Raw genomic sequence first — 27237 nt, forward strand, 5'->3', positions numbered from 1 at the left:
CTCGTTTAGGCCGAAGATTTAGGTTCGTGGCAAACATTGCCGTGAGAACTTTAAAGGTTTCATTCAAAAATTCAGATGGGGAAAGTCTCCTGTTGAATCCTGGAAAAACCAACTGCATCAGGAATAAAAACACAGAAGTGAAACGAAACAAAATAAAAGGTCAAGTGTGGTGTAAACGTTTTTCTATCCGCCAACTCTGGATTCTGAGTTATACATTAACTTACATGTAAGTTTCAAAATGGTATCAGGCGCTGAGCTTACTTTCTTCCTGGGGGGAAGGAATCCTGCTAAGCTACACTTGCCTTCAAAGGGCAAGACATTGGACCAAGGACAACTCTTCTCCTAGGAGATTAATTCAAACGAAAAGCCTGGAAAATCATCTGAAGACGAATCAAAGTTTGCAGAATCCACTCACCAGGAGTCATGTCTACAGTGATCAACTATGAGACCCACCATTCTGATATTCTTCTATTTCAGAGGGAGAACCACAACAGCTGAGGAAAAAAACAAAATAACCAAACAGCATCCACTGCAATCACAAAGAAAAAGCCAATTCAAGAATCGTTTGGCCAGGAGTCTGTATTTTGACACGATCTCTTTCTCTTTTTAAAAAACTATTTATCTGACAGCGAGGGTGAAGAGAGAGCGCAAGCAGGGGAGTGGCAGGCAGAGGGAGAGGGAGATGCAGGCCCCCCACAGAGCAGAGATCCAGGAATCATGACCAGAGCCAAAGGCAGGCGCTTAACCCACTGAGCCACCCAGCCACCCTGACAAGATGTTTCAATATTTTGAATCACTGAAGTAACACAATGTCAATAATGCCTCCTAATTAACATGCCAAATGGTCTTATGCCAAGTAAATTCAAACTCTCATACCACGAAATCATTTGAAATACAAGGGAATAGCATTAGTATGAGTGAATACACACTTTCAAAGCCTGGACGGGGCCCTGAAACTGAACGATGGAAGCAGATCCTTGTTATCACTGCGGGCCCGTAGTGCCCCGGTTTGAAAAAACCTCGCCCTTCCAACAACCCCCGCTGTTTTCCTTGAAACTGAAATAAGGCTTTTGTTTTGAAATTTTTTGGAAACACTTTGATGTTACCAGTGTCTTCTCCTGCCTAAAAGAGTACAATCAAGCAGTTTATTTAAATAGCTTTCTGGCCTATCTCTTCTGGCTATTTGCACACAGTGTTAATCTGATATCATAACATCTCCTAACACAAGCGTAAATATGACCTCTTTTAAATATGAAAGAGACAAACAAAAGAACATGAAACATAGTTCAGATGGGGGCTCCAGTGGAAGAGGGTGGAGGGGCAGGATGAAAAAGGCGCCCGCTGTTGGTAACGGTCGATTTCCTGGGGTAGGTAGTGAGGGCGTGGAAGCGCGTTTTAACGTCAGCTCCGTCAGCTCCGCGGGGTCTCCTGGGTGGCTCAGTTGTCAAGTGTCCGCCTTTGGCTCAGGTCCCCATCCCAGGTGGGATCTGGCCTTGCGTCGCGCTCTCCACTTCCCCCTCCCTGTGTTCCCTCTCCTGCTGTCTCTCTCCATCAAATAAATAAATAAAATCTTAAAAAAACACACACACACAAAACCAAAAACATTAGCTTTGTAAACTGAAAACACACACGTACACTCTTCTGTATTTAATTTTTCATAAAAAAAATTGTCCTTTTAAAGAAAGGAAGACATCAGCAAGCTAGTAAGAGATTTCCTTTTTAAATTCCACAATGTGGGACCCCTGGGTGGCTCTGTTGAGTGTCTGCCTTCAGCTCAGGTCACGATCCCAGAGTCCTGGGATGAAGTCCCATGTCGGGCTCCCTGCTCAGTGGGGAGCCTGTGTCTCCATCTGCCTGCTGCTCCCCCTGCTTGTGTTCTCTCTTCCTCTCTTTCTTGCAAATAAATAAAATCTTTTCTTAAAAGATTTTATTATTCATTTGAAAGACAGAGAGTGTAAAAACAGGGCAGAGGGAGAGAGAGAAGCAGACTCCGTACTAAACAGGGAGCCCGATGTGGGGCTCCATCCCAGGACCCTGAGATCACGACCTGAGCCAAAGGCAGATGCCCAACCATCTGAGCCATCCAGGAGCCCCATAAATGATAAAATCTTAAAAAAAAAAAAAAAAAAAAGGTGTTTCACGTGTCAGGAACACACTCCTCTACACTCTGTCTGCAGTTATGGTCCAGGCCTCAACCTAAAAGTGACTTCCTGCCAGCACTTACCCACACTCCGCGCCCTGTGCTCCTGGCATCTGGCCCAGCCTTGCCGGGCCCCGCGACGGCCCTTCACATATCTGCTGGAGCGACCGGCTGTCTGTAGCCAGGAGAGAAGGGACTGCGTCCACCTGGTTCATCATCATGTTCTTGTCCCCTCACCAACGCCCGTGTTAAGGTGTTCAACAAATGTTTGAAAAAGGAAGGAAGGACAGAGAGAGAGAAAAATAAAACATACCAACTAAATCGGCCACAGAAAGCATACTCACTGCACAAGGAATGCCCTGAGGGTGAGGCTCAGTGTTCGCAGGGTTGCTCGGGGCCAGAGGCGATCCTGGAGGAAGCTTACATAGGGTTCAAGAGTCTGCTTCCAATCTAGACGAGGGAATCCCAAAGGAGACTCATCTTTTGAAATGTTCAATAAGAAAGGGGTATGTACTACTTTAAGACCCCAAATAGACAAAGCAACCTTGAAAGAGAAAAACAAAACTGAAGGTATCACAATTCCGGACTTTAAGTTACATGACAGAGCCGTAGTGATCAAACCAGCGGGGTGCGACACAGAACACACAGATCAGTGGAACAGAGCAGAGAGCTCGGAACGAAACCCCACAATCACATGGCCAATCAATGCACAGCAGGAGAGGAAGAATATGCGATGGGAAAAATTCAGTCTCTTCAACAAATAGTTGGGAAAACGGGGTCAGCTGTGCACAGAAGAATGAAATGAGACACTTTCTCACACACACACAAAAACAGACTAAAAATGGGTTAAGGACCTAAATGTAAGACCTGAAACCCTGAAAAGTCCTAGAAAGAGCAGAGGCAGTAATTTCTCTGACACCAGCTGTAACAACATCTTTCTAGATATGTCTCCTAAGGCAATGGGAACAAAACTAACAATAAACTATTGAAACTACATCAAAATAAAAACCTTTTGCACAGCAAAGGAAACAAGCAACAAAACTAAAGACAATCTACTGAGTGTCATTTGCAAATGACATGTCTGATAAAGAGTTAGTGTCCAAAATATATAAAGAACTGTAACAAGAACACCACAAAGAAACGCCACAAACAATCCAATTAAAAATGGACAGAAGAGGGGCGCCTGGGTGGCTCAGTGGGTTAAAGCCTCTGCCTTCGGCTCAGGTCATGATCCCAGGGTCCTGGGATCGAGCCCCGCATCGGGCTCTCTGCTCAGCGGGGAGCCTGCTTCCCTCTCTCTCTCTCTGCCTGTTTCTCTGCCTACTTGTGATCTCTGTCAAATTAAAAAACAAACAAACAAACAAACAAACAAACAAACAAAAACGGACAGAAGATACGAACAGACATCTCTTCAAAGATCTCCAGATGGCCAACAGACACGGGACAAAGATGCCCCACATCTTTGTGTCACTCATCATCAGGGAAACGTAAATCAAAACTACAATGAGATATCATCACCCCACACTTGTCAGAATGGTTAAAATTAAAAAAAAAAAAAAAAAAAGAAAGAAACAAGTGTTGGAGAGGATGTGGAGAAAGGGGAACCCTCGTGCACTGCTGGTGGGAATGCAAACTGGTGCGACCCTCTGGGAAACAGTATGGAGGCTCCTCAAAAAAGCTTAACACCGAACTATCATATATTCCAGTAACTCCATTACTGGGTATTTACCTCAAAAAAATTCAAAGGGTTACATGCTCCCCTGTGTGTACTGGAGCATTACTTACAATAGCCACATTATGGAAGCCACCTCGGTGTCCGTCAGTAGATGAATGGATAAAGAAGCTGTGGTACGTATAACACAATGGAGTATTACTTGGCCATAAAAAGAATGAAATCTTGCCATTTATAAAACATGACTAGATCTAGAGAGTATTATGCTAAGTAAAATAAGCCAGTGAGAGAAAGACTATGACTTCACTTACATGTGGAATTTAAGAACCAAAACAAACCACCAAGGGGGAAAACAGAGACAAACCAAGCAACAGACTGTTGATTACAGAGGACAGACTGATGGTCTCCAGAGGGCAGGAGGGTGGGGGCAGAGGAAACAGGTGAGCGCTGAGTGCGGAACCGCTGAGTCACGGTGCTGTAACCCTGAAACTAACCAACGCTGGGTGTTAAGCATACCGGAATTAAAAAAGAAAAACAAAACTTTATCTTGGAGAAAATAATAATAAAAGAAGGTCTGTGTACTTTCACTAACACACAGGATTACTGAACTCCTCTCAGAGCCACTCCCTCCCCTCACAAGCCACGTCCAGCGGGCCACATCTCTGTCTTTAACCTTTTTTGCACCAACAAAGGTCTTTCTGTTTCTCAAATGGGAGGCATTCAAAAGGTCCTGAATCAGGCCAGTCATTAACTAATCATATGACTCCTTAAAGCCCTAGTATTTCTTCTCTGCCCTCCTCTATGTATGGACCGTTCATCCTTCTTTCCTGCTACCGCTTTTCTTTTGTCGGTCAACGACTCATGCTTTCAAACCACACGGGGACTCAGCCTCTGCCCGGTAAGGAATGACCGCCTCCTGCAGAAGAACGAACGAGTATCTGCAGGCTGTGGCCGGGGCATGGCTGTGGCCGGGGCATGGCGCTGGCCCCCCAGGTCGCGCCCAGTCCCAGTGCAGACTTGGCATAGTGCAGGGCCTCCACCAAAGGCCAAAACGGGGCGCCCAGGCGGCTCAGTCAGTGAAGTCACTGCCTTTGGCTCAGGTCATGATCTTGGAGTCCCAGGATCGAGTCCTGCGTCGGGCTCCCTGCTCAGTGGGAGACCTCCCTGCTTCTCCCTCACCTTCTTCCTCTGCCTGCCGCTCCCCAACTTGTGGTCTCTGTCAAATAAATAAATAAATAAATCTTAAAAAAAATTTTTTTTAAATTAATTTTTAAAAGGCCAAAATGTCGAAACAGTCAAGCAATCAACAGAAACGCCACGACCCTGGCCACCCGAACTGCGTCCTCCGCACCAGGTGTCCCAGCTTCCTCAGTTCTCAGCAAACGGGTAAAAGTGACAAGTCACGTCACGTCACCCTGACAGATTCTAGGGGACGAAAGTGCTCCGTGTAAAGGACACGCGGAAGCCTCTGGGGGGCCCATCTTATGACGAAAAAACAACACTCTCATGTAGTTTATATTTCTCATGTGCTGAAACGGCTTACACAATTTCATGTACTTAAACCTATCTTTCTGAGCACTCAAATCTCTGGAGGTCTACATTATGTTAGAAGATACCTGAACCATGATTTAATCCAAATCAGAAAAAAAAAACACCACAAAATATTAGAGCCAACAACAGAACATGTGACTGGAGAAAAATATGCCTGTGGTCAATGACGAGAAAGGCATTCCTCACCTCCAAAGTAAGGCAAAAAGAATGCAACGAGAAAACCACTTACTGAGTGCTTCTTACGGGTAAAGCATTACTGAACTAGGGGACATTTAGTATTTTCCAACAACTCTGTTGGGTGTTTTCTACTGGACAGAAGCTCAGAGAGAGGCCAAGGAACTTGCCCAAATCACTCATCCAGCCAATGGGGAGCCAAAAGTTGACTCTCGAACATTCTGACCCCAAAGCACCACTCTCTTCACTATGCTGATTATCAAGCTCTAACTGAATCTTTTATTCAAATAAAACATGGGCTCTTACGGGGAACCGGACGTATAAAGAAGACAGAGGGAGTTTTCACATACAAGTCAGAATAGTAAATAAGGCCCAGAACTACAAGACAGCGCAGTGGTCCTGGGCCTTGGCCGCACACTGGACTCACTGAGAGAGCTTTAAGAGGTACTGAAACTACGAAAATGCTCCGCATGGCAGTGACGGATACAAGGCACTATGCACTTGTCCAAGCCCACAGAAGGTACAACATCAGAGTGAACCCTAACTGGGAATCATGGACTACAGGTGGTTATGATTTATCATCGACTCTAACAAATGCATCACTCTGGTGAGGAGGTTGATAACGAGGGAGGCCATGCACGTCTGGGACAGTATGGGTATATGGCATATGGATATACAACCTTTCTCTCAATTTTGCTATGAAAAACAGTCTATTAAAGGCAAATGCCCCAGGAACTGTGATTTAATTGGTAAGGGGTGTGGCTTGGGCACCAGGGTTATTTATTTATTTATTTATTTATTTATTTATTTATTTGACAGAGATCACAAGCAGGCAGAGAGGCAGGCAGAGAGAGAGGAGGAAGCAGGCTCCCTGCGGAACAGAGAGCCCGATACGGGGCTTGATCCCAGGACCCTGGTATCATGACCTGAGCCGAAGGCAGAGGCTTTAATCCACTGAGCCACTCAGGCACCCCTGGGCACCAGGGTTTTAAAAAGCCCTCGGATGATTCTCAACTGGTAACCACTGAGCTGTCAGGCTCCACTTTTGTCCTGCAGGACGGGAAGGCTGTGCCGGAAGCATATGAGCCAAGCCCTGCCTGGCATTTGGCTGAGTATAGGTACAGGTACGTTCCGCTGTAAAACTCTGTTATTGCGTACACACAGACGGAACATCTTAAAAAAGACTAGGGCGGAGCACTACTGTATTCTTAAACACACACAAGTTTAAACGTATACACAGAAATTACAAAAATCTGCTTTACTCGGAAGAACGTGTCAGCTGCTGGAATTAAGGTGGCAGTGGTCTCGGAGTCCCCAAACTATTCCTACAACTTCATATCGACGTATACTGTTCTTTCATTATTATTTTTAATCATTAAAAATGAACTTCAGGAAAGGGGCGCCTGGGTGGCTCAGTCGGTTAAGCCTCTGCCTTCAGCTCTGGTCGTGATCCCAGGGTCCTGGGTTCGAGCCCCGCATCGGGCTCTCTGCTCAGCGGGGAGTCTGCTTCTCCCTCTCTCTCTACCCCTGCTTATGTTCCCTCTCCCACTATGTCTCTGTCAAATAAATAAATAAAATCTTAAACAAACAAACAACATTAGGGAAAAGAGAAATGCACGTTGGGCGTTTAGAAGCCCTGAAGCACAGGAGCCAGAGCGCCCCAGGGGTCTGAGAGCTTGGAAACTGCTGTCCTGCTGGGTTCTGAAGTGCACTACAGGGCTGTAGGACCAGAGTCTGTCCCAGTGCAGTGGAAAGCTAGACAGACAGACCAACCACATTCTAACCACACAGGGGACGTGAATCGAAGGGAGAAGGAAATACTGAATCCTCTCCTAGAGCTAAGGGCACTCTCCCAGCTGCGTCTCCTCTCTGGTTATCCTTTGGGCAGAATCTTCACTAAAATGCAAATTTGCCCATGCCAACGGAAAACCCGGTTTCACAGCTGCCCCATTACTGTGCCAGGCCCTGGCACAGGACTTTTCAAAGTCACACCACCCTTTCCTGCTTTCCACGGGTGAGGGCTTGTCTCCAGGGAGCGGGTACGGACTTGCTCTCCCTTCCCTTGGCAGGCCGTGCAGATGGCCCAGCTTCAGGGCACACGGCATGCAGACACAGAGCTGGGACCGAGACCGTCTAAAATCGCACAGAATCTCAAGAATCCACCCAAATGTGACTGTGGTAAAATCTTCCCTGATCTGACTACCTCTTCGGGTCTGCCCTGCTACTCCGGATTTCTTGGACATCTCTCTCTGACTGCTGACTGTTGAGGCCACACCTTTCAAGTGAGAGGCAAAACGTTTTTGGTCCTCGCACAGCAATCACCAGGAGCACAACCCCTGACTCAGACTCCTTGGGGTGCAGTCACGTCTTATCTGGCCTTCGTGGGCCCAACACACGGGGCACTTCCTGATGGCCACAAAGCTCACAGAGAACATTTCAGGAGGAAACAAACTGATAACCGCTGAATTTTTAGGATTCCTGTAATGCGAACTTACTGTTACTCAGACATGTAAGCATTTTTTTTTTCCCTAAATAAGCTGAAGAAACCAACTTGCCCTTAAAGGGATACTTAACGTCAGTCAACACGATTGATCAGCACCTGGCACTGCCAGCAAGAGTTCCGAGTACAAGTGCTCACCCTTGGACAGAAAATAAAATATGAGAGAATGGAAAACGTCTGCCCCTCCCCCCACCATCCTGCTGAGATGCTTTGTTAGAATAAAATAACAACAAAGATAACAAAAATGTAGAAGATAATAAAAAAAGACTAGTATCAATTAAAACAACTCATTTCTTGAATAGCACACGAGGGCTAGCTAGTTCTGTGGGTGATGCAGTCTCGTCAGACGCTCTACATGAACCCGCACATGTAGGAATGTGTACAGCAGACCCCGAGCACCTGCACCTCGGGGGGTCCGGGCACAAGGCAAGACCCAGGAACACGGTCCTCCAAACAGGGATCACACGCTCGCAGGCCTGTACTTCCCTTCCCGTCTGTTTCACTGTATCTTCCCTAAGAAGCTCCTACGAAAGCATCTCCTTAGAGTAGCAAAGAGACCACCCGCAGTCACTGAAAGCTGAGTCTGAAGAACCGACCGGTCAGGGAGTGTTTCACAGACAACGCATTCGGGGTCCAGCCGGCAGGCGGAGAAGAACCAACACAGAGGGACAGGAAGGGTGTTTTGTAGAGAGAAAGGGAATGGTGTTCACGAAAGACCTGTGTCAGTTAATTCGGCCGGAGCAGAAGAAAGCCTTGCAACTGGAAAGGCCTGTGGAGAAGCTGGAACTTGACCCCGCAGGAAGTGGGCACCGGCGCCCGTACTGAAGAAGGACAATGTGGTGAGAGAGGACTTTCTGGCGGAGATGGGACAGGAACAGAAAAAGGGAAGGAAGAGGCGTTCAAAAGATTTTCTTCCTCCGAAGGATTTTTGCTCATTTCATTCTACCTCCAACACTGCACAAAACAGAAAAACGTCAGATTTTATTTGAGAGACAGACAACATGAGTGGGGGCGTTGGGGAGAGAGGGGGGCAGAGGGAGAGGGAGAACCAGACTCCCTGCAGAGCAGGTGCAGGACCCTGGGATCATGACCTGAGCCTAAAGCGGGTGCGCAACCCACTGAGCCAGCCAGGTGCCCCGAGTGCTGGATTTCTTTATGGGGTAATGAAAACACGTGTTCTAAAATTAGGTAGTCACGATGGCCAAACTACTCTTGTGAGTATACTAAAAACCACTGAACTTTACACTTTAAAGGGGCGAATTCCATAGTAGGTGAATTACGTAAAACCACTGTTTAAAAAAAGAGCAAGCTGGTGAGCAACACTTTTGGGACGCGAACAACTTACAAGTTTGCTCCGTCTTAGTAGAACGTCTCTGGAAAGAGACGCCGGAACCATCACTAGCCTCCTCGGCAAGGACTCCGGACACAGGCAGGCTGTTCACCAAACCTTTGAACTGTGCTAATACAGCAGTATGCAATTCTTTTTATTAGAAATGAAATGAAATTAGAAAATGTTTGTAATAGACTAGCTCCTGGGGCACCCGGGTGGCTCAGTTGCAGGGCGTCTGCCTTCAGCTCAGGTCATGATCCCAGGGTCCTGGGATCGAGCCCTGCATCAGGCTCCCTGCTCAGCAGGAAGCCTGCGTCTCTATCTCCCACTCCCCCTGCTTGTGTTCCCTCTCTCGCTGTGTCTGTCAAATAAATAAATACAATCTTAAAGAAAAAAACCAACCACAGACCAGGTCCTTCCACTGGCATAGCACCGCAAAGTTCTGTGTGGAACAATGCCCTCGGGGGCTGCAGATGGCATGACTACAGTTCGCTGGAGGAACAGAAAACCCAGCAGCTCTCCACACAGTTCCATTCGGTTCCATTAATTTTTCCTCGCTGCTCTTCTCTTGGTATCTCGGTGGCTCTCTGACGCACAAATTTTCTGCGCCTCTTTTATTTGGAGACCCAAAGTGAACAAATTATCTCCTGTAATAGATCAAATTCCCAAACTTGGAAAAAACACAAATCAAGGGACACCTGGATAGCTCAGTTGGTTAAGTGTCTGCCTTCCGCTCAGGTCCTCATCCCAGGGTTTCGATGGGAGGGAGGGGGCTGGTTCTCTGCCTGCCTGCCACTCCCCCTGCTTGTGTACTCTCTCTCTCTGTCTCGCTGACAAATAAATAAATAAATAAAATCTTTAAAAAAAAAAATTCTGTGATAGACTCTTCCTCTACCAGATGTTATATTTGAGAGGAAAATAAGAATAAAAAATGGCTCTTAACTTAGGAATAATTTTCAGAATAAATGACCCTTAGAAGAAAGCCAAACACAGCTTAGAAACACCACTTCCTATATGCTTCCCCCCAAATTTCCATCCAAGTGGACTAACACTGCCCCGCGAAAGCCATTCTCTACTTTTCACCAGCGGTCATAGCCCTAGTCCAGAAACAGGCTTCCCGAACAGGCCACTGAATCCCAGCTCCACTCTCACCTGGGGCAGAAGGAAATAGCCCTGCTGGGTGACGCTCTCCCTTCCGGTTAATTCCACAGCACCCAGCTGGCCCCTTCCTCTGGGAGAGCTCTGCGCAGCTCATCTTACTGGACATCCTGCCTTATCGCCTCTCTTCTGTTACTGTGGCAGTGCTCCCCACCCCTCACTGAAGTGACCAGGGCCCACTTTATGACGCTGGGGGAGCATTAATACAAGCTCAGCTCCCCAGCCTGCCACGCCACGCCACGCCACGTCTCTCCAAGGCTGGCTCCAGGTCACGGTTCTGCCAGTTTATCCGTCTCCTCATCTCGCCCCAGCGCCCACATCTCTCCCGCACGCAACTCCTAACCCTGCCCCCAACACAATACACCCCTCAACAACATCACGCTTTGTGCACGCTACTCTGTCTAGAATATGCCACTTCCGCCAACCCACTCGCTCAGCGTGGGCCAACGCCTACTTTTCTGTCAAGGCAGCGCCAAGACGAGCCCATCTGTAAAGTCTCCCCTACCGCGGTTCAGATTGCGGATGCTGGTCCTGAAGTTTAAATGAACTTATGCTGAGAAGACATAAAGTTATAAAAATTAGCATTCTAAGATGCCACTGACGGTACGACACATTATTTTATGTGCCACTGGCAAGTAGAAATGCTGATTCTAACTCACCAAGAGCTGTAAGGCATACCCCGACGTCAGAGATAGTGAGATACGAAAAACTCTCTTCAAATTAACGATGATGCAGTAAGCCACAAGTCTTAATGGTAAAGACGCTGTTTTCTGTCGACCTGTTACCACATCTCTTGAAAATTGTTTCTCTCCCAGGCCTTCGGCATCTAAAAGTCTGAATTTTATTCACATTTCATCCCACTTCCCAACAGTTAGACCAGAACCCAAAACCCAAGGTATGCACAGTAAAATAATAGACCTACTTATTAAATTTAAAAATGAAAAAATTAAGTATCTGCTTAATAGAGTACAATAAGATATCATAAAACTTAAAAATCATTAATGCCATAAAAATAAGACTTTAAAAAAAAGCTTCTCGGGCGCCTGGGTGGCTCAGTGGGTTGAGCCGCTGCCTTCGGCTCAGGTCGTGATCTCGGGGTCCTGGGATCGAGTCCCGCGTCGGGGCCTCTGCTCGGCAGCGAGCCTGCTTCCCTCTCTCTCTCTCTCTCTGCCTGCCTCTCTGTCTATTTGTGATCTCTCTCTGTCAAACAAATGAATAAAATCTTTAAAAAAAAAAAAAAAAGCTTCTCTCCCTATAATGATCAAGGGAATACCAATTATTTCAGCATTAGGGTTATTAACCCAAACATATAAGGCATGTTAAATATTTCCAGTGTTTTAAAAAGACACACAGGACATGGCCTTTTGTCTATGGTTCCAAATACTTTTTTTTTTTTAAGATTTTATTTATTTATTTGACAGGCAGAGATCACAAGCAGGGAGAGAGGCAGGCAGAGAGAGAGGGGGAAGCAGGCTTCCTGCTGAGCAGAGAGCCTGATGCAGGGCCTGATCCCAGGACCCTGAGATCATGATCTGAGGAAGGCAGAGGCTTAACCCACTGAGCCACCCAGGCGCCCCCCAAATACATTCTCAACATCAGAGTTTGCAGAACCTTCCATTTGCAGTAATAGATTAACATTGATATGATGGTATTTACTTTAGTCCCTGGACAACATTTCTGCCCCATAATGTATATAATGATAATCACTTATAATTATATTTGTAAGGGCGCCTGGGTGGCTCAGTGGGTTAAGTCTCTGCCTTCGGCTCAGGTCATGATCTCAGGGTCCTGGGATTGAGCCCCGCATCGGGTTCTCTGCTCAGCAGGGAGCCTGCTTCCCCCTCTCTCTCTGGCTGCCTCTCTGCCTACTTGTGATCTCTCTCTGTCCAATAAATAAATAAAATCTTTTAAAACATATATATATATATATATGTATATACACACACATACAAATATACTTATATTTTTATAAATATATACATACATTTATAATAGAGTCTGATGTTTGCCATTAGCTTCAAAGCTGTCCCACGTCCCTGCCTCCAGGCCAGGTGATAAAAGTCCAGGCAATTCCTCCTGTGGGTCAGGCAGGAAGTTCCAACCAAACCCCCGTCCGCAGCTCACATGGGAGCCCACACCCCAGTCCCACCATTTTGTTACAGTAGAAGCAAAGCCAGTCCCCTTTCCCTGTTCTTTTAAGCCACTTTTGAACGAGCCTGGGAAGCCCGCCCTGCTCTTCCCGGAGAGCCTCACAGCGGCTGAGCAGTCAGTCCCTCCCAGACCCTCTGCCACACACACCTGCGCGGGCTTTGTTCCCGCATCTGAACCAGATACTGTGGGGTGGGAGTGCCCACATCCATGTTTCTTCTGACTTCACTCCCAATTAAAAGGAAACAAATTCAATGACAGCAACAGATAACGACGTTCACTTGCTGTTGTAAGAGGTCCACGAAGGGGACTCCTGTGAGGGCCCGTCTGTGAACTTGTTTCCGAGGGACGCCGCCGGCGCACCTCCAGCGTCCGTGCAAATTCCTACCGCACTCCGCTTTCTAATGGATCGTATTTGTTTACAGACCCCAAGTTGGCCCCCTTGTAAGGTACTTTGTAGCGAGCCCTCACAACTGTTGCTGAAAAGCTGCCAGCGCCGCTGCGGAAGCCAGAGGGCTGTGGGAAATCGCGATGAACCCCTTTGGGTCTCAGCTGCCTCTTTTTTTTTTTTTTAATTTTTAAAAAGATGTTATTTATTTATTTGAGAGAGAGAGAGAGAGAAAAAGCCTATGAGCAGGGGTGAGGGGCAGAGGGAGGGAAGGAGAAGCAAACTCCCCACTGAGCAGGGAGCCCCACACGGGACTCCATCCCAGGACCCTGGGATCACGGACCCAAGCCAAAGGCAGACACTTAACTGACTGAGCCCCCCAGGCGCCCCTCAGGTTCTTCTAGGACAAATGTGTTCTAATAATAGCGTGGACCTCACAGGGTTGTTACAAGCGTGAAATGAGTTAACGTCCCACTAAATACAGTGAAGGGACAGAAGGAAAGGAAGGCAGGAGTTTTGCAAGGGAGTGAGTCTAATGATGGGCCACAGACTCCAGGCTGGAGAGGGAGAGAGGAGCAGCCAGAAGTGGCCAACGTAAATGAGAGAGTGGGGAAGTACCAGACATGAGTTCCAGAGAGTCCTGAAGTCAGACTCGAAGGAGATTGTGCTAGAATAGGGTGAGATTTGGGAGTTGGTACATTTTTCTGGGTAATGATGAGGTTCAGAAAGACATGAGGGTGGGGCGCCTGGGTGGCTCAGTGGGTTAAGCCTCTGCCTTCGGCTCAGGTCATGATCTCAGGGATCATGGGATCTTGGGATCGAGCCCCGCATCGGGCTCTCTGCTCAGCGGGGAGCCTGCTTCCCCCCACTCCCGCCTACTTCTGATCTTTGTCTGTCAAATAAATAAATAAAATATTAAAAAAAAAAAGACAAGAGGGCAGGAGAGACGGTCAGAATAGCAGATGTTTCTTGCTCTGAGCTCTAAGAAACAACTCGAGAGATAGCACACACCCGGGACGCCCTGCAGGAGACTATGACCAACAGGGATATGACAGAGAACGATCTGCTGCGCTCCCCAGCTCTCCAGCCGCTCTGTGGGCTCCCCGAGGCTCTGTGGGGGCACCAAGGCGATGCCTATGTGACGCGACACCTACTACGAATCGCAGAGCTCAACTTCCACATTTTTAGAAGTACGTTCGTTATACCTTAAAATGTTAGGAAGCTTTCATTTTTATTTTAAAAATTCAGAAAGCGCGTGTATTTCAAGATTTTGAACTAATAAACTTTAATAAAGTATAACAACACTTTGCTACATGGTGACCAAAAATACATCCAACAGACATCTACTGGATTCCTCCTCTGTTCTAGGTACTTTTCTGGGCCTTGGTATAGATTCACTCGAGTAGGAGGGCCAAGAAAGAAGAGGCAGAAGGAAAAAATACACCACTTCCAGCTACAAACAGCAGGCTGAATACCAACAAAGGCAAAGGAGGTCAGCAATAGTGGGGTTAGCAGTTACACCCGTTTCACTCTGGGCCACACTTGTATTCACTTCTGTGCATCCTGACTCCTAAGTCCAGTGTTTTTTCCAGGTAACATTAACATAGGAAATACCCTGAAATCAGATAAAAACCTAATTATTTAAAGAAAAACAAAGAGGTCAATGAATTTTGAAATGAGAAGTATCAACAACACTCGGTGTTCATCTGTACAGAATCCACTCTAAATGACGGGCTCTCAGGGCGCCTGGGTGGCTCAGTGGGTTAAAGCCTCTGCTTTCGGTTTAGGTCATGATCCCAGGGTCCTGGGATCCACCCCTGCATCAGGCTCTCTGCTCAGCGGGGAGCCAGCTTCCCCCTCTCTCTCTGCCTGCCTCTCTGCCTACTTGTGATCTCTGTCAAATAAATAAATAAATAAAATCTTAAAAAAAAAAAATGACCGGCTCTCTGTCTAGGGAAACTCTCAAGACTCAGGACACTGTACAGTCCGCTCAAGGTTTCTAGGTGGTCTCTCCATGTCTACAGGGTGACGGTCAGAGCAGGGTATCACTGTTCACTGAGGAGCGTGAAGCGGCCAACCCAAGGCACCCTCAGTTCTAAACACTTACCACGTTCTAGGCACTGTGCTAAGTGTTGGAGACCTAGAGATTTCTAGGACACAGTTTCTGCATGTGGAGAGGCAATCCTATAAAAAGTTAATTTCAGGGGCGCCTGCGTGGCTCAGTCGGTTAAGGGTCTGCCTTCGCCTCAGGTCATGATCTCAGGGTCCCAGAATCGACCCCCGTGGGATTGAACCCCCATGGCGGGCTCCCTGCTCGGCGGGAAGTCTGCTCCTGTCCCCAACCCCCTTGTGCGCTTTCTCTCAAATAAATAAAATCTTTAAAAAAATAAACAAAGATAATTTTATGTAAAGTGACAGAGAGGAAGCTTTGATGCAGGCTACTTGGCTCTAGCTGGGAGTATCTGCGAGATACGAGCACAGGAGACAGGCTAAAGGGGTCAGGCAGGTACATAAATATGAAGGGCAGCTGGGCGGGAGAGTGCGTGTATCATACATAAAACCAGGAAGACAAAACTAGTCACATGCAGAAACATGCAAATAATCAACGAAGTGCAAGGAAGGGGACGGCAGGGGTCGGTGGCAGGACATGAGTCAAGCTGAGGACCTGAGTTCACCCTAGAGGGAACAGGGATGGAGGGTCTTGGCACAGGAGCAGCACAATTACACCTGCCCACAAACGATCCCTCTGGCAGCAGCTGGGAGGGTAGACCGGAGGGGAACATGCAGCATCAGGAGACCAATTAGGAGGCTCCTACAGTAACCTGGGCTTCAAAGGACTGGCGCTTGTCCAAGCACAATGGAAAGGAAGGGGCAGATTCAGAAACAGAAGGGAAACACTGGCAAGACTGATTGAAATTCACGGCGTGTGAGGGAAAGGGAGGATTCTGAGGCGGTGCTCAAGGGCTTGTCTTGGGTGACTGAGGGAAAGGCACAGGGGACAGCAGGAAACAGTGAGAACAATGGTGGGGGGTAGAGTGAAGGCTCAGTGTGGGAAACAAGAGATACATGGAGTTGAGTTTCCAACATACAAAGTTTGGGGTGCGTCTGGACACTGTAATGGACACGGACAGTGGGGAAGAGGCTGCGGTTCAGAGTGACGGAGACCTTTTTAGGAGTCACCATTTACAACCCGTACTGAATGCCTAGATCTAACGACTATGGGTTGTGGTACAAAGAACAAAAGTGGAGATGATCTCCGACAAGGAGCGCAGGGTAAGACGACCAGAGGGCTGAGCACAGAACCTATGGGAAACCTACGGTGGGGCTCAGCAGACGGGGAGGAGTGGTGGGAACCAGAAGTGATGTCACAAAGACAAAGCGAGTAGGATCTGAGTAGTTAACAATGTGAGGGAAAGCAAAGAAGTCCAGAAAGAAAAGGTCTGGAGCAGGTCACTGGATTTGGCAACATCAGGTGGCCTTTATCGAAGCGTGGCCACAGTCAGACATCACCGACTTGAGAGGGGAAGAGTTAGTGTTAAAGTAGAGGAAAGAACAGAACTGCTTCCCATCAGGGGAAGTCAGCAACTGGAAATATGGTTTTTTAATGTCTTTTTTAATTCGTTACTGGTGTGACGGTTAATGTCAGGTTTCATCTTGGCTTTGAACATCCGTCGAACTCATGAATATGATGTTCCTAATGTCACTACACAAGGTGGGGAAAGGGACATAAGAGCTCAGGGATTCTGATTCCAAACTCAAGTGCCAAATAGATGGTCAGAAAACTTCTCCGTCTACCCTAAAAGAGACCCTTATCTCCTTTAGCCACAGAGCTGAGACTGCTGAAACCAAACCCAGAACCTCATCCTGAGCATGGCTGAGTGACAAAGCAAACAGAGTTCCCAACCGCAGGGACATCTACTGACAGGAAGGAACAGATGAAGCTGGAGAGGCTGAACCCTGAGCACGGAGCAGTCTTCTCTGCCAGTAAAAATACTCCTCCACTCCTGTCCGGGGAGACTACCAGTGCTTTGCCCAAACCGAGGAAGCTGGGATGCCCTCTCCTGAGGCAGTCGCCCGGAGGGACACTGCTAATTCTCCTCAGGACCTACTCCGCCACTCGTCTTTGCTCCCAGTATCCTGGGATGGGCCCTGGGCCGGGCTCCCTGCTCAGCGGGAAGTCTGCTTCTCCCTCTCCCTGCTTGTGCTCTCTCCGACAAATAAATAAGACCTTAAATAAATAGTTATAAAAACAGAAAGTCACATCCCCTCAATTCCCAGACTTGAGCCAGTTTACAGACCCAGAACCCCTCAATAATGGGGGGACAGGTCCAAACCGGCATAAATTAAGAGAGGAATTTGGATGAAGCCATTTCTGTGGCAAACCATTGACCTGATGTACCAAAAACATTTGAAGAACTAAAAATGTATTTGTAGTTCTTATTATTTACAAGAGTAGAAAAAAATGTCAGAGATGATACTGCACAGGCCCACAACCTCTCATCAAAACCCCTTGGGGTCAGATGTGTTTCAGATGTAGAATTTTCCAGATTAAAAAAAAAAAAAAATCAATGTAATGCATACACTTTATATCATCTACCAGCCTCAGCAGGGTCCAAGGCAGCATCCCACAATCAAACGCATGAGTACTTTGTAGTGAAACACAGGATTAATCACACCAAGTGGGATCATGTCTAAAAATAGTCTCTCCTTAGTACAGCTCGAATTTTACAGCCACAGGCGTTTGTTATCAAACGTAGGAGGGAAGTTTCAGTTTTCAGAGATGTAGGGATTTGAAATCGTGGATCAGAGACTGTGGTCCTACAATGTGAAATGAGGACGAGAAAGGGGCCCTTGGCATGTTCTGTTCGGAGTTCCGTATACTCGAGCCTGGTTGCAGTCGGTACCACCTCTGCTTACGGCCAGGACATGCTCTCATTTCGCGACGGTGTAAACTCAGCAGCCCTCACCGGTTCTCCCACTCTCACAGTCACCGGGGGAAAAGAAATTGAACTCTGCAGAGCTGGAAGTGGCTAAGACCCAGTGCCCACAGGGTACGAGCCCAGGGCTGGACCTCCGGCTTGCGGCGGGCGGCAAGGTGGCTGAGCTTCGGAGCCTCTGCTGGGGGGTCAGGGGGCCTGGCAAAGGTGCCAGCGAGGACCCAGTGCCGGTGGGTCCTCCGGCGCGAAGACCCAGAGCCCGTGTGGACGTCCTGCGGGGCGAGCCTGCCGGAAGTCTGCACGTAAACTGACCTGCACAGCCTCCAGGGGAGGACGCAACCCAAGCAGAAAGGTAAGGCTCCATGGCGTGGTCCCTAGGTCGTGCCTCCTGACGAGGGGGCAAGGGACCTTTCGGAGCCTAGCATGGTGTCAGATGCATGGTTCAACGAGGTCATGCGGTGTCCCAGGCAGATCAGTGTCAGAGTGAAAAGAATCTAGAAAAACCACAGCATTACAAATCCCTGTGGGGCAGTCGGGGAACTGGGGGCTCAGTCCGCCGCTAGCAAGGGTGCCTCCAACATGGCAGCTGTCTCCACGGCAGTCGGCAGGGATCCAGCCATCACAGTTCTTGCACAAACATTACCACGAAGGGAAGGAGACTGGACACCCTGGGGCAGAGTAAAGACTCTCTGTAAACATTTCAGATATGCCAAAAGCCTCCAAAAAATGGCTGGACCCTGAAGGAGAAATTCTGTAATATGGCAGAGAGGCTGCCAATAGATGCTTTGAGTCCTAACTCCATCACATATTAGCTTTTTGTGACCTTGGACAAGTTACACAACCTACCAGATTCTTAGCTTCCTCATCTGTAAAATTCAGAAAAATAGTGATTACTGGGCGCCTGGGTGGCTCAGTCATTAAGTGTCTGGCTTCAGCTCAGGTCATGACCCCAGACTGCTGGGATCGAGACCTGCTTCTGCCTCTCCCACTCCCTCTGCTTGTGTTCCCTAGATCTCTGCGTCTCTGTCAAATAAATAAATAAAATCTTTAAAAAAGAAAAATAGTGATTATCACACAGAATGGTCAATGAAATAATGCATGTAAGTTGCTTAATAGAGGCTTAGCACATAGAAGCACTCAGCCAATGAGGGCAGAGCAAAATAAGTAACATGAAACTGGTTTTATATCCAGATTTCTTTTTTTTTCCCCGCTAAGATTTTATTTATTTGACAGAGAGAGACACAGAGAGGGAACACAAGCAGGGGCAGTGGGAGAGGGAGAAGCAGGCTTCCCACTGAGCAGGGAGCCCGACACAGGCTCGACCCCAAGACCCTGGGACCACAACCCGAGCCAAAGGCAGATGCTTAACAACTGAGCCACCTGCCGTCCCTATACCCCAGTTTCTAGGGGCTCAGAAACAGGAAGTACGCGGACAGAAGACACACAGGGTCCGTCCCCGTCCCCAACAGGCAGACCCAGTATCAGCTAATTCACTCCAAATTTCTCCTTCCTTATATGCGCACTCTCTCTCTGCCACTCTTGGCCACTTAGGAGATCTCAAGTATTTGCATCTTAACACATTCTTCTCTTAGGAAATGGAGTCCTTTACTCGTGTTTCTGAGCAACATCCTTTGAAGAATATTTAGCAAATATCACCTGGATGTGACTGGAGAGGGAGTAACTGTAAGACACCGTCTGGTACAGGGTCATATAAAGTTCTCCCTGAGGCTTAGTTTATGATACAGCACCTTCACTTTTTTAGGTGCTATCTGGAAAAAGCACAAGATTATTTTAAAGTGACATAATTCCACACTGTGTTCCTTAATGTTTGACCATTTCTTAATTTTGATAAAAACATTTAATGTTTTTAAATTGCACATAATGAACTCCCCAGATTCCAAAGTAGAGTATCGGGGTCCTAGCATAAACAATATTCAGTGCAAATGCGTCTGAGTTCATTCAGTTGGTTACAGCCTGATACTAACAAAGCTCGAGTCATGGATTCCATTCTATGCGGCAATTATGTGCAATAATAAGTAGCTTGGCTCAACAAAGACACAGCGCATTTCTAAATTCAACGAGCGACCCTAACAACTGCTGCGGTGTATCCCAGCTGTCCGATGAGCACGGCGGGGTCTTGAACAACACTGACTGGAACAGCACAGGTCCACTTAGACACGGGTTATTTATTTTTTTTTTAAGATTTTTTTATTTATTTGAGAGACAGATCACAAGGAGGCAGAGAGGCAGGCAGAGAGAGAGAGGGAAATTCTCCCCACTGAACAGAGAGCCCGATGCGGGGCTTGATCCCAGGACCCTGAGATCATGATCTGAGCCAAAGGCAGAGGCTTAACCCACTAAGCCACCGAGGGGCCCCGACACAGGTTATTTTTAACACAGCACAGAACTACAAATGTATTTTCTCTTCCTCACAATTTCAACATTTTCTTTTCTCTAGCTTTTTTAAGACTATGGTCTATAATACGTATGACATACAAAATAAGTGTTAATCAACTACTTACGTTATTGGTAAGACTTCCGGTCAACATTGGCTCTTAGCAGTTTTCAGGAGTCAAAAGCTGTACTTGGATTTCTGACTGGGTGGGGGTCAGCACCCCAACCCCACTGTTGTTCAAGGGCCAAGTGTATTCCAACTACATGCCTAGAGAGTCAATCAGAGGTATTGCAAAGTCCAAAATTTCTTTCTTTTTTTTAAAGATTTTATTTGTTTATTTGACAGACAGAGAGATCACAAGTAGGCAGAGAGGCAGGGGGAAGCAGGCTCCCCACTAAGCAGAGAGCCCGACGTGGGGCTTGATCCCAGGACCCCAAGATCATGACTTGAGCCAAAGGCAGAGGCTCAACCCACTGAGCCACCCAGACGCCCCCAAAGTTCACAATTTCCAAAGAAGACTCTGAGCTTCAAAGATAGATAGATGGATAAAAAATTACTGAAGGAGAATTTATTAATGAAAGAATCCTTCTTTTCTTGATAAAGACTTAATGGGACCAATGAAAAACTATAAGTGAATAAAAAATTCACCAGCCACATGCAGTCAAAAAGATATTGAATAAAGAGGTTTAAGGGCAAAGATACAAAGGTCCCAAGAGACAATTAAATTTCTCATTTTACGCACTATGAATGGTCCCAAAGCCAACTGATCTCTGTCCTCTTATGGCAGTTGAAATCCCAAGGACTGTGGTCTGGACTCTAGGGCATTTCTAATATCAAGCACTTGGCAAAATGAGTAGAAAAAGAAGAAAGGAAAATCACTCAAGATACATGAAAGCTTCCTATTTCATCAGCCGTAGGGACCAAGACCTGGGGCCGTATGATACTTGAGACCTCAACAGACACTTCGGGTTTTTCTAATAATTAAATTCCCTTTCATGGAGCCGAAAGACCAAACTAATCTATAATACAGAGCAAATCCTTTATTCTCTCATTTCAAATGATGCCAGTGGTCAGAGAGAACAAGATGAAAATCTCTGCAAGGTCTAGGTACACGTGAGATGCATGTCTTACACAGAGAATCCAAATTCTCAGATAAAAGATACAACTTAAATAAAAACACCCTTGGGGCCCTGTAGAAGATTCTAATCATCCAGGAGAAATGTGACCATGGAATCACATAAATCAGCGTCCGTGGGAAGAGAAAGGAATGTGAGAAATATTTACCAGGTAGGCCAGCATTTCTAGATGGAGGGCATGCAACACTATTTTTGAAAAAAGTCTTCCCCAATCAAAGCACATTTTAAAAACTCAGTAGGAAAGATCAGCCATTAATGAAATCCCACAGTGTACCCTTTGAAAATTAAAAAATATTTGATTTTGTAATACAAATAAGTGTTCTAATTTTTTTTTTAATTCTGCAAAGTTTTGTTAACAGGTGAATCATATTTTCCTTAATAGGTGAATCATTTTCTTAAAAGTGGTGACTGCCAGGAATTTAATCGGCCCTTTACTATTCATCTTCAGCACGCGCATCGTGTAGGCTCCAGTCTCCCTACTGCATCCCCAGAACGGAAACGACACAGGGCACCCAATAGGTGTTCACTTAGTGCCCGCGCTCTATAAAAACACAAATCTTCATTTCATGTACTGTTCACACAGATCTCTCTTTCACTTAAGATTCGTCTTTATTTCTTCTTTTGGCAGTCTCTGAGCGTTAGGGTAAAAACAAGTGATAGAATTTTTTTTTTAAGGGCTAAATTATTATTATTATTTTTTAAGATTTTATTTATTTATTAGAGAGAAAGAGAGAGAACAAGCAGGGAGAGGGGCAGAAGAAGAGGGAGAAGTGGCTGGGGGCAGATCCCAGGACCCTGGGATCATGACCTGAGCCGAAGGCAGATGCTTAACAACGGAGCCGCCCAGACACCCCTGGAATGTTTGTTTTATTGTCCCAACTCGTAAATAAGAACAAAGCTGAGGGCATTAGTACTGAAATTTGTGGCTTTCTGAATGAAGAGGTAATGTCTGAAGTCTGACTGTTGTCAACAAGCATCAAATAAAAGTCCTATTGATGAAACACTTGAGGGCTGTAACAAACATGATAAAATAACTTAAATATATAATAACTACTAATTCTGAAACCAGTAGTTGAAGTTAATTCATTGCATACATTTCTTTCTTTTTTTCTTAAGATTTTATTTATTTGACACAGACACAGCAAGAGAAGGAACACAAGCAGGGGGAGTGGGAGAGGGAGAAGCAGACTCCCCACTGAGCAGGGAGCCCGATGTGGGGCTCGATCCCAGGACCCTGAGACCATGACCTAAGCCCAAGGTGGATGCTTAATGACTGAGCCACCCAGGGCCCCTCATTGCACACACTTCCGAAGAAATGTGAAATGGTACTTAAAGAGTGAAAATAACCAGGTAATACATAAATTCACACTTGGGAAAAAGATTCCTTTTTTCAAGACACATTTTTTGGGTACGCACCATATGCCAGGCTAAATCCTGTTTACTTCAAACTACTAACAAACCCTTATGTGCCTCATTGCCCTTTAACAAACATTAGCGTCCATCATATCCACTGTGCTAAGCACTAGGAACATTTCTTTAATAAGTTTTTCCAACAGATTTTATCTATTTATTTGTCAGAGAGAAAAAGAGCACAAGTAGGAAAGCAGCAGGCAGAGGGAGAAGCAGATTCCCCAACGAGCAAGGAGCCCGACGCAGGCCTCAATCCCACCATCCTGGGATTGTAACCCAAGCCGAAGGCAGATGCTTAACCGACCGACCACCGGTGTCCCAGCACTAGGAATAGTTCTATAAATAAGAATATTTATATATTTCTATAGGAATAGTTCTATAAATAAGACAAACACTGTCTCCGTCCTGGATTCTCAGAGAGGAAAAAAGAAAAACCGAGTAGTTACACATTCCAACAAAGGACCAGGAGATGGTAACAGGGAACGCCTCCGGGCAGGTGGCTGGCAGAAGGCCTCTGAAAAAGCGGCACTGTGCCCCCACGGATGAGGAGGAGACAACTCCTGGCAGCTCCGAGGAAAGGGCGGAAGAGGTGGCCAGAACGGCAAGTGCAAAGGAGCGGAGACGGGAACGACGGTTGAGGAGCGGAAGAGGCAGCGCAGCTCGAGTACAGCGCGCCGGGGCGTGGCACCAGCGCAAGGCAGCGGCAGAGACCAGACCCCGCAGAGCGCCGCAGCCCATGGGGGAGAAGCTCGGGCGCCATCCGGAGTGTAAGGGGAAGCCATTACGGCTTTTTAACGGGAAAGCAAGATGGTCTGATTCCATTTTCACAAAAATCGTTCTTGCAGGGGCGCCTTGGGGGCTCAGTCGTTAAGCGTCTGCCTTTGGCTCAGGTCATGGTCGCAGGGTCCTGGGATGGAGCCCCCATCGGGCTCCCTGCTCAGTGGGGAGCCTGCTTCCCCCTCTCCCCCACTCCCCCTGCTTGTGTCGTCTATTGAATACATACATAAAATATTTTTTTAAAATCCTCTTAATAAAAAATCATTCTTGCAGTTGGGTGATTTTGACTAAAATGCTCATAGAAAAACCGCGGGTGGATTCCAAACGCATTCTGCACATGTGGGGCTTGACCAAGGGCTGGGAGGAACCGCGGGTCGACCCGAGGCTCCTGGGCCGAGCTTACTGCGGAGGGTGGTGCGGCTCTCTGAGATCCAGTCTTCCTACGCTGTTCCTTCCCTTCTTCTTTTTAAGACTTTTATCTATTTGAGAGAGAGGGAGAGAGAGCAAAAGCACGCAGAGGCAGGCAGAGAGAGCGGGAAGCAGGCCGAGCAGAGAGCCCCAAGCGGGGCTCGATCCCAGGACGGTCCTTGGATCATGACCTGAGCCGAAGGCAGAGTCTTAACCCGCGGAGCCCCCCAGGCGCCCCCGTGTGTTCACCCCTACAGATGGGCTGCGGGGACCCGACAGTGGCCCAACCCGTGAATCCTCCTCCTGTTAAACCTGCATCCCCTCCTGGGGCGCCCGCAGTTAAGCCCCTCTGCTCAGCAGGAGGCCGGCTCCCCCACCCCGCCTGCCCCCTGCGATGTCGCCGTCAGATAAACAAATCTCGAGGAACGACACACTTCATTCCCTCCTTCTTCCAGTTCGTGTTCTCGTCTGACCCTCTCGGGTTCCAGCGCCCCTGGCTTGTCCCCGGCCCTCTGCCATTTCCTTCAGCACTCTCGGTGGGTGACCTCGTGGCAACCACCACGGCTGTAACGACTGCGGAACCACCTGTCCCACGGCCTCCGCCGCTGCTGTGTCGCCGCACCGGAGACTCCCCAACCGCGGGTAACGTCGGCCTCGCTGTTCCCTCAGTCCCGCAGTCATCCGTGCGGGGCCCCACTGGCCAGAAACGGGCGCAGGCTCCCTCGCCCCGAACCCGAGGGCGCCCTTTCACCCGCGTCCACAGCAAGTCCGCCTGCAAGCCCGCTCGTGCGGCGCGTCGCCCCTTCACAGCTCACGTGCGGCGTCTCCGGGATGATCGAAGCCTCCGGTGTCCACCACGGCCGCGCTCTTCGCGCCGCAACTCCTTCGGGGGCTTCCGGCGGTCCAAGTAGCCTCGCGTCCGGCACACGGGTCCTCGCGAGTGGAGGCGCCCGGCTGCGCGGCCTCCCCTGCCCCTCACTCGCTCGCACCGGGCTGCGGCCTCCCGCCGCGCGGACCGACGCACGGTCCACTCGGGACTCTTGCCGCGGTCTCCCTGCCCCGCGCCTCCTCGGCTAGGCGTGTCCTCCGCGGCCCGAGTCCAGTCTGGGGTCGGCCCGCCGCGGGGCTCGCACGGGCGGTGCTGTCCGGCCGCTTCTCCCGCTGACGTCCACTACGGAGGGCAGGGCGGTCCTTCCGGCCGTACTGGGGGCTAAATCCCCACGCGGCGCTCAGGAGCGTCTGCGGAGTCCGCCGCCTTCCGGAAGGTTCTCCGGGAAAGCCGCCCGCAACAGACGACCGGCGAGAAACGCGTCCCCGTCTTCCGAGACGAAGCAGCCGCGAGCGACTGCGCAGCGCGTCCTCCACCGACCACCGCCCTCCTGCGGAGCCGCGCGAGAAGCCGCCGCTCGACGCCCGAACGCCCAGGTTTCCGGTTCTGCCCGCGGAGCTCGGGCCCGCGAAGACCGCCTCCCGCCCGCCCTCCGCAGCCCCGCCGCGCCCCGCCGGCGGCCCAGCCTTTCTCGCCCCGTCTCCAGTCCGTTTCCCGACTTGTTCACGGAAACCAAGCACTGGGGGCGCCTGGGGGCTCCGTGGGTCAAGCCTCTGCCTTCGGCTCAGGTCTCGATCTCGGGGTCCTGGGATCGAGCCCCGCATCGGGCTCTCCGCTCCGCAGGGAGCCCGCGCCCCCTCCCCCTGCCAACGTGTGATCTTCTCCGTCAAAGAAGTAAATAAAACTAGAAACCAAAAACAGGCATCGTCGCCCGGGCCGCTCCCTGAACCTGTCCTCCAAGCGGCCGGAGCCGCGGCCTGCGAACCTGCGGGGGTGAGACTTTCGCCTCGGGTCTCCGCCGCCGGGATCTCCCCCGTCACCGCCCCCGGATCACTCCCCCCGGGGTCACGCCCCATCATCCCCCCCGGAACCCCCCCCGATCGCCGCGTGGACGAGCCTGCCCGGGTCCAGAGACCACAGGAAGGGCCGCTCCGCCGGGAAAGCCCGAACGCAGACGCTGCGACGCACCCGGCGCCTCCCGGACCGAGAGAAACGGGGACGGGGGCGCGTTGAGGCTTGCGGGCGAGCCCGGCTTGACCGCGGCGCCCGAGCCGCACCTCCGAGGCGAGACCAAACGTTCCCTCAGGCCGACACAAAGGCCCCGCGCAAGGCGCCCCGCGACCTTCCGCCGGCGCCCACAGGCGGCGACCGCACTACCCCGGGCTGCCCGAGCCCGAACCCCCGGAGCGGGGCCGGGGCGACCCCGGGCCACACGCGGGCAGGGCGGGCGGGACCAAGGCGGGGAGCCCGGCCCTCGCCCCGCAGCCGCAGGCCCCGGGAGCCCCCCGCCGCGCCCCTCCCCCCTCGGCGCCCCGCAGCGCCCCTCCCCCCCGCCCCCCCCTCGCTCCCCCCGCCCCGGCCGCGGCCCCACTCACACAGCCCGAAAGCCGCCGCCAGCAGCGACCACAGCCAGCGCCTGCGGGCAGCGTCTGCACGTCCCGCCGCGACTCCCGCGGCCGCTGCCATCGCCCGCCCGCCGCCGCCGCCGCCGCGCCCCGGGCCGCCGTCCCCACTGCGATCCGCTCGGCTCGCTGCAGCGCCGGGTCCTGGTAGTCGCCGCCCGCGCCCGCGCCCCCGGCCCCGCCCCCGCGCTCCGCTCATTGGCCTGCGCCACGCCCTTGGGAGGACGCCATTGGAGGACACCGACTGTCCATCACCCTTCGCCCCCTCCCCAGATCCCCCACCGCCCGGTTCCCCCCCACCGCCCGGTTCCCCCTCAGGCCGGTTCTCCGCACGCGGGAGGCCGGGCTCGGGAGGCGCTGGGCTGCCGCCGCCTGGGGCCCGCCGGGTCCTCGGCCTCTCGGAGCTCCCGCCCCGCACACCTCTTTGCAGCCCCCCGGCCGCGGGTCGCGCTCCTGGCGGCCCGCGCTGCGGGTGTCTCCGGGCCCCGAGGAAAAGGCGGCCGTCCGCGCACAAAGAAGAGGAAACGGGCGCGACTCAGGCGGCCGCAGGGAGCTCGGCTCCCGCCTGGCCCTGGCAGGGTCCGCCCTTCGCTCCGCTGGGAAGTCGGCGTGCGGCGACCGGAGACGACCCGACCCGCGGGCCGGGACGGCGCCTCCATCTT

General features: G+C 49.9%; 1 protein-coding gene across 1 annotated transcript in view; it reads right to left on the reverse strand.

Annotated features, from left to right (window-relative positions):
* The window catches only part of MPZL1 (myelin protein zero like 1), a 50282-nt gene extending 23533 nt beyond the window's left edge, over positions 1-26749 (reverse strand). The window contains exon 1 of the mRNA XM_045983422.1: positions 26549-26749. Within this exon, the coding sequence (XP_045839378.1) occupies positions 26549-26639 (91 nt within the window). The 5' untranslated portion in view covers positions 26640-26749. The remainder of the gene's footprint in view (positions 1-26548) is intronic.
* Positions 26750-27237: the final 488 nt, after the last annotated feature.

This window comes from Meles meles, chromosome 17, assembly GCF_922984935.1.
Source record: "Meles meles chromosome 17, mMelMel3.1 paternal haplotype, whole genome shotgun sequence".
NCBI lineage: Eukaryota > Metazoa > Chordata > Mammalia > Carnivora > Mustelidae > Meles > Meles meles.